The sequence below is a fragment of the Acanthopagrus latus genome, chromosome 5, assembly GCF_904848185.1.
Source record: "Acanthopagrus latus isolate v.2019 chromosome 5, fAcaLat1.1, whole genome shotgun sequence".
Lineage (NCBI taxonomy): Eukaryota > Metazoa > Chordata > Actinopteri > Spariformes > Sparidae > Acanthopagrus > Acanthopagrus latus.
Window position 1 is genome coordinate 14,580,054 of NC_051043.1, and position 12,744 is coordinate 14,592,797.

The 12,744-nt window shown below is 41.3% G+C and overlaps 1 protein-coding gene across 7 annotated transcripts in view; it reads right to left on the reverse strand.

Moving 5' to 3' along the window:
• The window catches only part of LOC119019381 (ral guanine nucleotide dissociation stimulator-like), a 55,259-nt gene that overhangs the window by 21,190 nt on the left and 21,325 nt on the right, over window positions 1–12,744 (reverse strand). For 2 of the 7 annotated variants that reach the window (XM_037097885.1, XM_037097884.1), the window contains exon 1: window positions 7,859–8,199. The exons of 4 other annotated variants lie outside the window; for them this stretch is intronic. In XM_037097885.1, the coding sequence (XP_036953780.1) occupies window positions 7,859–8,047 (189 nt within the window). In that variant the 5' untranslated portion in view covers window positions 8,048–8,199. Of the gene's footprint in view, window positions 1–7,858; window positions 8,200–12,744 lie in introns of those variants that run through there. One more of the 7 variants, XM_037097887.1, reaches the window with a different exon arrangement.

Here is a 12,744-nt window from a genome sequence, read left to right on the forward strand (position 1 = left end):
ACATGAACTTGATGACTACAAAGTTATTACCACGGATAGGAATAATGGCTAAAACTACAAAAATATGAAGCAGGTTGTATATAAAGAGGGTTGATCCACTATGGCAGTTAAATGTTTACTGCAGTACAGATGTGAACCCCTCACAAACATCCAGCTTCACCCTTGGTCTTTATAACTATTGGCTGACCTTCTCAGAGAACACAATCATGCTTCTTCATCTACGAATACAAAAATGTTTATCTCGCCTCACAAACCTCCCGTCTTGATATCTGATGGTGTGCAGTCTGTATAAACACAGCCACCTGGCACAGCGACAGATTAAAACAAACACACAGGGACAAAAGTAAACCCTCACTCTGAGCCAAATCCCCTCAAGGCCAAACAGTGCTCTGGGAGCACTCTCGGAGGCGCCTGCCACATTCTGATGCTCATCAACAGAAAACGCACCTGCCTCAATAGCGAGGGACCCACATGACCCTCAGAAAGCCCCTCAGAGCCCATCTCTAAATGTAGTTCAGCAGGGAAACTCCCAGTGGAAAGGTAAAACCTGCCCCCAAAACAGTCAACACCTAAACAAAGCCAACAATAGCGCCTCCATTACAACCCCGTAGCACAAGCCAGTGACTTCCCCTCGATAACAATGACTGCTGAAAGCCAGTGAGATCATTTGGATGTGGGGCAAGAGACAGAGGAGGAGAGGGGGTGGAACCAAACGTTCAGAAAACTCTTCAGTAGGCAAAAAATGGAGGCAGCGTGGCCTCGTTTGAAAACCAGGTTAATGTTTAGCTTGTGAAGCAGACAGATTTTCCGAGATAACAGGATCGGATGATCTTGAGAATCCATCTTGTCAGGCTTGTGGCCGAACCATGGTGTTCTGGACAAGCAATTGTTTTTTTGAAAACAACAAGTTTGGCTGTCAAAGAGATTAGCGTAAATGCTACTAGTATGAGTATTTCCTCATTTACAGAAGTGCAAAGAACGGCACTGAAGGATGGATTCACTCTTCGTAACTGGCTGCAGTAAGAGGTAGATTTACTAACTGGCTCCACTGGTGGTAGTGCTCCTCCTACTGTTGATCTGATTGGTTAAAGTTATCCCCTGATAGACAATGATAGAAAGATGCTTGTCCAATTATCTGCAAGTATTTTATAACTTGTCGGCCTTTAAAGCCACAGAGCTATCAGGGTTAAAAAGTAGTTCAAATCTATTGGGAATTTAAACTCATGAACACGATGACACAGGACAAAGATGTCAACAAAAGTGTGCCAACATCATAAAAATGTTCTATTTATATATCTGTAAAAGGTTACATTTGTGAAAAGTAAGGTTTTTCAACAAATAATTTAGTGTTGAACCTACTAAACAACTTCTACACACACTCCCTTCTACAACCACACTACACTGCCTGGATCCAGGGAATGCAGTACTTTTCCTAAACCTAGCTTATCTGAAAACGTAGATACTTTTCTCTTTCAATAGGGTCTATTTTTCTCTTTGTTTGTTTCGCTTCCAGCACAACACTGATATGAACATAAGAAAATGTTCCTGTGAAATTAAGTTGACAGAGCAGCCGTGGGCCAAAGAGCAACTGATTAGATTTGGGAGAAGACTTCAATCCACTTTTCGTGCAGTTGGATACTTATTTCTATCTGGCCGTAACTTCAGATATACGCCAAATCTTCCGGGCTTGTTTACAATGTCAGGAAATCAGTGGTAATTCAAAGTGACAGGAATGACAGAAAGTCCCTTCTAGTTATTTGTACTTTTTGCTTATTCAACTCCCACATACAATTCAATATGTTTTCTCTCTTTTTGTCATTCTCTACCTTTGGCACACATAAAACCAAAACACTGAATTGGCACTCATGTCCGTGTGTTGCCTGAAACTGGGTGACAGAGCTGTTGTGACAGGTATTAGTAATACATGCCAGCAGCTAAACTGGCTTTGTCAGCCATTATCAATCACCAACATGCATGTAGAGAGTTTCAATAGGAGAGTAAACCTCTTATCTTTCAATGTAGTCTGGTGGGGATTCTGGCTGTGCCCTTGTCCCACTTTCTTTTATTTTCACCTTTTCTAGCCTGAAATGTTGTTCACTGCTGTTGGGCTTCAGGTAACTCTATTCACACACACACACACACACACACACACAAACACACACGCACACGCACACACAACTTTTCCTTGACACTGCAGCTTCCGTCACATGAATATTTACTTGTTTTGTATCTTTTACATTATTGCAAATCAAATAGCTGCAGGTTTCTGTTTATATGGTAGACAACAGAACAAGAGCAACCATGTCTTCAACACAGTGCACACAGACGCAGCAGAACAACCTCTGTACAGTGAGCAGATAATCCATCTGAATCAAATCAAATCCCTCCAGAACCTTCTCGACTGCTCTGCTCTTCCTTCCAATACCTAACTCAATAAGGAAAATACTCAACAAACTTGTTTTGAACAAATTACAGAAGTAAACACAGACTGAGTTCTTGAACTTTGTCATAATATCAAAAATCCAACAGCTGTTTAGGCATCTTCTGGCTTTTGGTGTATATTTTGGAGAGAAAATGCACACTGAGTGGAGGGATCACACGTCGATATTTGACGAGGTGGGAATAGGACCGGGCTGCCAGAGGTTGCGACAGGTTAATTGGCCAGATGTAGCAGCATGCACACAGCGCCTTAAAATACAGACACTGAGGACTGCATGGAGTCTCTAAGAAGCATGCCTGCTTGCCGGTTTTGTAACATTTCGGGTTTAGAGTGTGAGAAAAAATGGCAACCCAGGCGAACTGCGTGAGCCTACATGTTATCTTTGGCGTAAGACAGTAATGTCAACTATCATGATATTTGTGTGGGACAATATTGTGATATACATTTTTTAAATCGCCCAAGCACACTGGGGAAAGCTGCACAGAAGTACTACATGGATGAATCCACTGTTGTTTGTCAAGAATAGCTACTGCTTTTTCATTTTCTTCACTTATCCGCCATTAATATGCTTAACATGCTCAAAGTGATGTCTGCAAATGTCTTCTTTTGTACAACCACCAGTCCATAACCCAAAGACTCTTCATTAAACAAAAATGATAAAGGAAAGCAGCAAATCCACAAATTTGCAGCCTGCAAATGTTTGGGGTTTTGCATGAAAAACCCTGAAACAATTAATCAATTATCAAAAATGTTGGCAATCAATTTTCTTTCAATCAACCAATAAGTAATTGTTGGTAACCTCTCTGCTCTAAGTCTTGATGCCCTGATAGAGTAATGCTCTCTTGGCTCCAGCTTGTATTTAATGCACAGACACAAGACTGATTTTTATCTCTTTGCAAAAATGCTAAAATATTCCCTGTGTGATTTACAGACCTAGATTTGATGTTCATGTAGGCTGCATATGAATCCAATCTCGTCAATCATATTTTAACTCAGTCCAGATGGGAAGCTTAAAAAGGCAACATCCATGCAGCCTGTTGCTGTTCAGGCTGATCAGAAACCCCTCAGATTCATGTGACATGGAAGGAAAACAACCTCTGATTTGGGACCTTTGATTAAGAGCTTCTCTATAAAAACACTTTAGTTAATTTAGTTATTCAAAAGTGCCTTATGCAAGACCGGACCAGGTAATTACACTACACCAGAGAGACAGCGAGTGCAGAATCAGACGATTTTAAGTGTTTTTCCAGATGTCGGGCCTTCACATTCCAGCCACTGTCTGTTTCTGTCGTTCTCTGTGCTGCTGAGATCCAGCGCTCGGCTGCTCGACTCCCTTCAAAATGAACCGTGGAAACAAAAGCTCCTCTGTGCCACCGCGGACGGTCGAGCTCCCGTTTCTCACCGCGACGCTTTCGCCTGCGCTTCAATCAATGCTTCAGTCCAAAATTAGAGCTCTCAAGTCAGAGTGTTCCGAAATGACATCTCAGATCTGATGTTTTAAAATCAGTGCTAGCAACAGTGAGGACATGTTTTTCCACTGTATATATGGGTCCCGTGGATAGAAAAACCAGCATCCGACATAACAACAAAGAAACTCTAAACCAGCACAGTGTACTATTGTGTACTGTCCTGTTTTTGTAATGAGATATTATGTTTGTTTTTGACTGTCTGTGGGATTATTTCTACCATGTGGGTTAACTGGAGTCGCACTGTGTTATTATATCATTCATCTGGGACTGCTTGTAAGCTTGGCTGAGTCACTGTTAGCACTGGGGACAATCAGACCCTGATTGACAGAATAAGCTGTTTTTAGATCACTTACAGTAGCTCAGTGTCTCTGATTTCACTGTCACTTCATAACTGTCCTGAGTATTGACTGCCTACTGAAACAAAGCTAGAATCTAAAGACACATCAGACACAGTTGCGAAGCTTTAAGGTGAACAGGAGCAGCTCTGTTATTCAGACGCAGCTGTCGGACAAGACTGATGTCCTCCGCCACCAACACAAACTGATTCCTAACAGAATGAGCCGGCAGTTTGAAGGACTCACTGTTTGAGCCCACTTGAGACAGTCTCAACGAGCAGCGGTCTATTCTTTGTTTCGCAGTGTTTTATGTTGGTTTGGCCTCTAATCCTCCTATTTTGCTACTGAACTTCTCTGTTTGGAAAGCTCACAGAACTACACTCTTAATTATGGCTATTTTTAGCTTGAATGCAGTGTTATATACTGTTTGAAGGCAGGTTTTACATCTGCGTCGGTGCGGTTTCAAATGCTCCCATGAAAATGTGATTACAGTAGGAATACATGATTACATATATTGGTACAGCAGATATAAACACTACTCAATTTTTCCTTCTCTTCACTCTATGTAATTCAGACAAAGCTCTCATACAGCTGCTTGAATTTAGGCCACATTTAAATTTGGTTTCTTTGTGACGTGAAATTATACTTGGACTGATTAGCTGATCAATCGTGACTATTCAGATATTTGTTCAGAAGAATGTCATGTGTGCACTGCAGCATCTCAACTTGGAGATTTTGATGATCTTCTTTGTCGCATGTGACAGCTAGCTCACAATTTTTTGATTATGGACGGCTTTGGGATCAAACGAGCTGTTTAACACAGGGCAGCAGATCATCAGAGTAACCGCTAAGTGCTGCTAATTGTAACTTCTGTTAGCCATGCAGGTAGCACCCATATTAGCTGGCTCTGGTCAGACTTTTGTCGTTGGTTTTGTTTACTTTTCGACTATCACCTTTACAAAGTACAAAGTGGATTCAGAATGTAACAAAAGAAATCTAAAATTACAAGCCAGCATGAAGGCAATCATTAATCATCTGCCAGCAGCAGGTTTGAGCAGGATTTTATGCCAGTCCAGGGCTCATTTCAGAGCTATTATGTTAAAAGATAAAGAAAGAGAAATTGGCATTAGCAGGAGCAGCGCGGCATCATTTTTCTGTCAGATGCCTGACGCAGCAGCAACCTGATCCGTAGGCAAACCTCCATCTTAAAGCTATTTGATCCTCAGAGCCATATGATGTATAAGGTACAGACTCTGATGCTGGTACATGGAGCTAGAGGGATCGACAAATGGCTGAATCCAACTCAACCCCTCTCCTACATATCAGTCCCAGTGAGCCTTTACACTGTAACAGAACCACTGCATTGAATAACATTCACCTCAGCCTGTGAAGTGAAGGGAAGAAAGGCGGCGATTGTGGAGGAAACCCCTCGGCCTCTGCAGGAGGGGGATTAAGTATTAGGTAATTGTGTTAGAGTAGAGGATTAGATTAGAGCCGAGAGGCGAGGCAGAGCAGGTTAGTTGGGAGATGAGAGACCAGTGCAGCCTCTCTGGACTTAGGATACGCAAAGGGAAACATACAGTTCTTAATAACAAGCTTGTGACATCAGTCCAGGCCTGATTGATGACAAACAGAGCAGAGCAGATAGTTGGCAGAGACAGGATCGTCTCCATGTGGTATCAGTTAAGATGTTGTCCTTGTGCAATCCCAGGCATTATGCTATAAGACCGCTAAATATGATTACTCATCTTCCCTCCTTATCTGATCGAATGTACGATATGCAATGAGCACAGTGCTGGAGAATGTTCCAGTTAATCCATAAAAAAGGACATTTTTAACGGATATCAGTGAAACTGTATCTCTGAGTAATGGCTCACAGAGGAAAGTGATGGATGTGAAATTAGATGAATTTGATGACGACAATAAAGGAAACAGCCCAGAGTGTAAAAAATACACTGCCAGAAAAGAACAAGGGAATAGCATGAGGGTAATACATAGCAGTGCTGGCGCTTGTGGCTCTTGTGAGTGCAATGTTGGCCGGTAAGTCCACAGTAAAATATGTGCAACTATTAGAAGGTTTAAATCCTCAGAGGATGAATCCTGATCAATACGGTAATTCATGACCTGTCTTAAGAGCCACCACTAGGTTCAAATGTGTGCCTTTACGGGAAACATCTTAACTATTGATTGGACTGTCATGCAATTTTCCTTCCCAGATTCATTTAATATTATTCGGTATTCCCTTAATTTTTCATCTTGTGTCATCATCATCTTAAATTTGTCAGTTTTGTACAGATGAGTTCATTTCTAAGGGAATAATGCATGGATATCGATGAAGAAAACCTGATTTATTTAGGTGGCTGGTATTTGTGAGTGAGTACAAAAGGGGACTGTAGGGCCTTAGTCTGAGGTATGTGCTCTACTGTGTGCCCTTCTAGCTGCAATGTGAAGATGCTGCCTTGAGCATAAGGACCTTTTATGCTGATCTTTATTCAACACATATTAGTTGCAGACGGAGCATTCAGCACACTTAACGTGCAGCTTCACAGACCCTATCACGATGTACTTTATTTTTCTCCATATATAAAACAGATTCTCGTCGCTACACATACATGCTGTATAGAGTAAAAGCAGTCACCACATCTTAAGCCTCCACACCTACTTACAGTACATCTCTGAATACCCTTCAACATAACAGGAAATGCCAGCCTGTAATACGAGAAACATGCCACCTATTCTCAATATCAGTTTTATTATTACGTGTTTTGTTATGTTTGGCAGCTCTTGACTCACTGACACTTATACTGGAGGGTTTTAGTGGGCGTCTCTTCAGTATCGAATTGAATAGGAGTGCACTTAGAGGCAGGAGTGATAACCACAGGGGTGACACCGGGGAAAAAAGCAAGTCATCCTACAGTCCTCTCATGCCAACGTCTGAGAGAGAGCCATAACAGTCAGAACGGCTAGAATTATAATGTCTATTTTCTTGGCTTGTGTCCATTAAATGACCTCATAGAGAGTCATATTCTATCATTTCTAGCAGCTCAGCATCTGACAGTCATAAGCTGTTTTAATAGCATCTACATTAGGTTATAATAAGGATTAAAAACAAAGGATTAGTAGAGGTCTTCGTGTTGGATTACATAATCCGAGGTGTTTATGACAAGAAACCAGCATCATCTTGTTCACATAAATTGATTTCCTGCGTATTTTAGACACTTAAGTTATTCAATATGAAATAAACTGTTTCTTTTGGGGATTAAAGGTGAGGTAAACAAAGCCAATTAAAGATCCACAGCTAAAGCAGACAGCAGTGAAATCATGTCCCCGTCTTAATGAAAGATGTGGCATTCTTCTACAATACTGTATAGATGATAAATCGTCTTAAATTGAACTGTTTGTATTCGTGTTATCAATTATTTCCTGTTAAGGAACAACACAGGATCCCCACCCTGCACTCTCAACAACAGTGTGGCTGCTGGACCCGCCTGATCATCCTCCTCATCACAACACAACAGACCGCATCATCTAACGGACCTCGGCTGAAGTCTTATCCCCGCCTCTCCTTCATCCTCCTCCAGCCCCGGTCCTGCCACTTCCCCCCCGGGTCTCACCTCCAGCAGCGGCAGGTCCGGGTCCAGGTGTGTGAAGCTGTGCAGAACCACCGGGCTGCGGTCCTCGACCACCTCCAGCCTCACCCCGTCCCATATGTTCCGCACCCTCCACGACGAGTCAAACATCTCGAACAGCTGTCCCGAATTGACGCCGTGCGCCTCGGTTTGCATCCCCGGGAAATAGACCATGGATGCCCGCGCAGATGACCGTTCAGTCACGGCGACGGTGGCGACATTTTTACAGTTTTTCCCCGGTGTTTTGAAACTAAAGCGTCGCTACTGCTGCTGTTGCTGCGTGGGACGCTGCTGCTGTGTTGGATCATCGCCGCTGTGTTCAAGAGCATCATGACTCAGAGAGGGGCTTTTCTAAACCCCGCCCACCGGCCTCTGCTGCCTTCAGGGCCGTCGGGTATATAAGAGACCGAGGATGTAACAGCGGATTAACGTTTCTAAAAAACTATTTTTCCGAAAAACAGCTACACCCTGTAACCAAACATCACTTCATGCGAGCCTGATTAGATCTCTCCGATCTCTAAAACTAAAACAATGTGTTTCACCTTCATCTCAGCAATAACTAGTTTTCATGCCTCTTGAAGGTGTAACAAGCTGCTCTTTCGATGGAAATATTGCAGACTTCTAACACGACGATAATCTTATGTAAAAACAATGTTTTACTTAAAAAATTAAAAAATAATATAAAGAAAGTACATTTGCTGCAAGCGAACCAGCGTCACTACTGATCATCAGAAACCCGCTATCAGGTAGGCTTCAACTGTGTAGCAAGCTAATTTTACGTGCGTTCTAGTACAAGTCTACAAAGTGTCCCTGAAGGTATCATTTCCTCCTTATGTCATGCCGTTGGGAAATGATGGCAGTGTGTTGTTTTCTGCTCTCACTATGGCAGCAGGCTGGTATGGGAAAAGAAAACACAGTGATATACGGCTCACTGTCCCTGCTGTCTGATGGAAACTCACATTTACACTGGACATGTCAGAGAGCACCTCAGTACACTTACTCAAGTAGTACTGGACACAATCTTAATGGTACTTGCACGTCGCTTAAATATTTTTGTGTTATTACATACTCACCCACCACACTAAGAGGGAATTTATTTTTTGCTCTCACATGCAAAACATTTGATCAAATATAAAGCAATCCAACTGTATGTAAAGTACGATAAACTAGCTAGACCCTTACTACAGTGCTTACATGTCAACTGCATTTAACAAATATTACAATTTTGTAAGGAATATAAAAGAAAAATGTATGTAACACTTTAAATACTTTGTCAATCTCACATTCTTAAGTAGCATTTGAGTGCTAGTAGATTTGTAAGAAAGCTTATTTCCATCTCCTCAAATATAGATGCATTGGGACTGTAGATCGGGTCGGCTGCCATCCCAATGCAGTTGGAAATCAGACTAAAAAGTCAGTTTTCCTACAAATTGGACCTTTGGGGGAATACTTTGTGGAATGATTACTTATAGAAGTATAGCATTAGAGTAGGGCTATGACTCATGAATATCTCAATTAACAATAATACTGCAAAGTACTTTTTCTATAAAGCCATTAATCCTCTGGTCTATAAACCTTTGGAAAACAGAGAAAAAAACAGCAGTTTCTTTCACTCTTCACAGAAAAAACTGACAACTGCAGCAGTTTGAATAACAAACATCTCCTTAACTCAAAGATCTGCAAAAAAAGAAACTAAGGTGCTGTCCAATATCTTAAATGGCAGAAAGCACAAAGCCTCAAAGACCTGATAAACCCATCAGTCCCTGTTTTGTACTCCGGTAAACCTCTTTTCTGAATTATGATGACAGCACAAGCCCAGACATCTCTGGTGAATTCTACTGGCCAGTGTTGCAGGAGCCTGATCACAGCAGGAGCCCGTCTCAGTTTGACATATAACACTGCCTCCTACTGACCAATGTCAGGAACAAACACCTCAGACCACACTAAGACATCTATCATCTTGACAAGATGCCTGCCAAGCCTTTAAAATGATTACGTATTGAAATTAATTTAGCCTGGGCTTAAATGAGAAGCAGCTATATCAACAAAACAAATGAACACAACACACTGCCCGCCTGTGTGTGACAGGATAATTAATGGTGAACTTAAAGGTCCTATTTCATTGACAAAGGTTGATTGAGTCTCATTCATAAATCGTCAAATACTGACACTGCGGGTTGGTAGGTCAGAACCGTCACCACCCCAAAGCATCAGTATTCGAAACAAACACAAAAAAAATATTACCTTTTCTTACAAATAGGACATTTAAACGTGTGGTCATCTATTTCCAAAATGTTTCTGGAAGAGAGTGAGACATAATCCACAATGGATTTTCACACGGACACCAGCAGGAAGAACAGGTGTGAGAGTGATTGAGCAAATTTAACAAAAACATCTGGTGCACCAGCTGTGGCCGAATCAAACCACAAACATGTCTGACCTCTCCGGCCTTTCTCATCACCAGGCTTCATGACCACTGGTTTTCGCATGACTCGAAAAATCTGCAGCTGCTAGAGGAGAAAAGACACCGTGTCTGTGTATGATTGTGAGAGAAAGAAGGTGGTGAATGACCGATATGGTTTCTGAAGATCAATAGTATTGTATACATGTTTTTTTTTTTTACATACTTTTTTTTCACATCTGATCATTTTCATACAGGAAGTCATGATGAGACCCTAAAACTGTCCAGTGAAAGAAGAAGATGTACTGATAATTACACAAAAAGTTACTTATCTAAACGGTGAATCGATTTCAAAAGCCTTAGAGGATAACTATTTACTTTTCATTCCACGTTTAAATGACATGGTTGGTATACTCTATATTTTTCTTTATGTCAATATATTTGTCTGTCACCTGTCTCTCAAACAGATATATGTTATATTTTTGTGACAGTAGTTTCTATCAAAGTGGACTTGTGCATTTGTTGGGGACTAACTTCACTGGTGGATTAATTCATTGCCACTTTAATATTGACCAAGCTGCAGCTAAAAGCAAATCCGGCTGCCTGCTGATTTACTACAGTGCACTTTTTTCAACTAGATGAAAAGCAAATACAACACTGAAAATTGACCTGTTTGCTTAAAAATTGGAAAAATCTAAAGTCACTGAAAAATAAAAACATCCACGCTGGTATCTGTCTTCCACAAAAACCTGTGCTGGCTGAATCCCAGAAATCTCTAAGAGCTTGAAGGGGCGGCCAACTTTTAGTCCGCTGTGATTTAACTAAAGCTCTGCTTCCATCTGCTGGAAATCAATACCAGAGGATGTTGTTGTACTGCTGCTGTGGCTCAGGCTAATGCTCCGGCATGTTTTACTGTTCCCTGAGGAGGGTGACGCTAACAGCCCCGCTAACGTTCCTCACTCACACACACAAAAACCTGCACACTTTTACTCAGACACATACACAAATAGATACAAAGCAGCATAATCGAACAAGTCCACCACACCCAGCAAGAGGACGACAGGTTAAACACCGTCAACCAATAGCAGCAAAATATTTCTACCGTGACGTGATCAAAAGTTCAGATCACTGCAGTGACATCAGGGAGATGTTTTGGTCCAGATGACACCAAACAACGCAAGAATGTCATGTCAAGTCCTATTTAAGCAAAACTGCTGTCTGATTGCCATTTAGCAAGACACATCACCCCCAGTGGAGGCTCACTGGGCAGCAGTGGAGGCCTGTGGTTGTTCTGGGCGGCTGCCAGGCGCACAATGTTCCCCAGTGCTTCACAAACAATAAATCTGCAACAAATAAAAGCCAATGAGAGTGCCAGACATGGACAGAGTACAGAGTTACGTAACAGGAAAAAAAACAGGCTAATAAATTGAGAATAAACAGATTTATAAATCGTAGACGTATGTACAAAAGCCTGCTGATGAAGATAGGTTTGAAGAAGTCACAGAACGAAAACTAATAAAAAGGATTTGTTTACATCCTTTGGGCTCATACTTTGATCCTTTGTTCAGCCAAAATCTTTTTTTTTTGTTTGTTTAGTTTGACGTATCTGGGTCGAAACTTTAAGATGTGAAGGTATTATACTTTCCTTTGCATTTGGACCACAGAGATTCAAAACCAACTCTGCAGCTCTTCTGAGACTTTCAGCTCCATTTTTAGTATTTTTTTTCTGGATATTTACTTTATGACTCAGTCTCAGCACTCTCATCAACCTCTTTTCCAGCAGCAGCAGGCAGCTGTTGTCACAGCAAAATCTAAAAAAAAAAAGAAAAAAAAACACTCTGTACCACTTGTCCAGTACCAGACGACGGACAGTCCCTGACTAGCTGGTGAATATAGTTAACGATTTTAGCTTAATACTGATATTTTGCTCAGGAGTTGGTGGAGAGCAAAGAAGGGCAAATACTGGACTTATATTGAACAGGCAGACACAGAAACAATATAAACTGGAGGATCATGTTGCTCTGTGTCTGCTGGATGTATAAAGAAAAAGCTATTTGCCAAAAACAGGTACAAAAGCAGCAACGTTTTTTTTGGCAGCATCTAAAAAGGCTTTTGTACTTTTAAAAACATTATTTTCATTTCTGTGAATGTTTGATGGGAATTTGTAGACTCAATGATTAGCTGCTTATTTCAAAAAAGTCTTTAAGTGTTGATTGATGTAGTTGTCAATAAATGATAGAGCAAACATCAAGAAAAGCATTCAGAGAACATCTGACGTGTTCTGTCTACACTTGTGAAAGCCGTACGAAGGCGAGTGGTTACCTGAGTGGGAGGAGGGAGGTAAAAACAACACGTTTGGTGGATCCTCACTAAGAAACTGGGCAAGGTTACTTTCTAAACCCACACCTGAGGTCAATTATTCAGGTATTTTTTTCCCTCCATATCCTGAAAAATCACAAGTGTCCCTTTA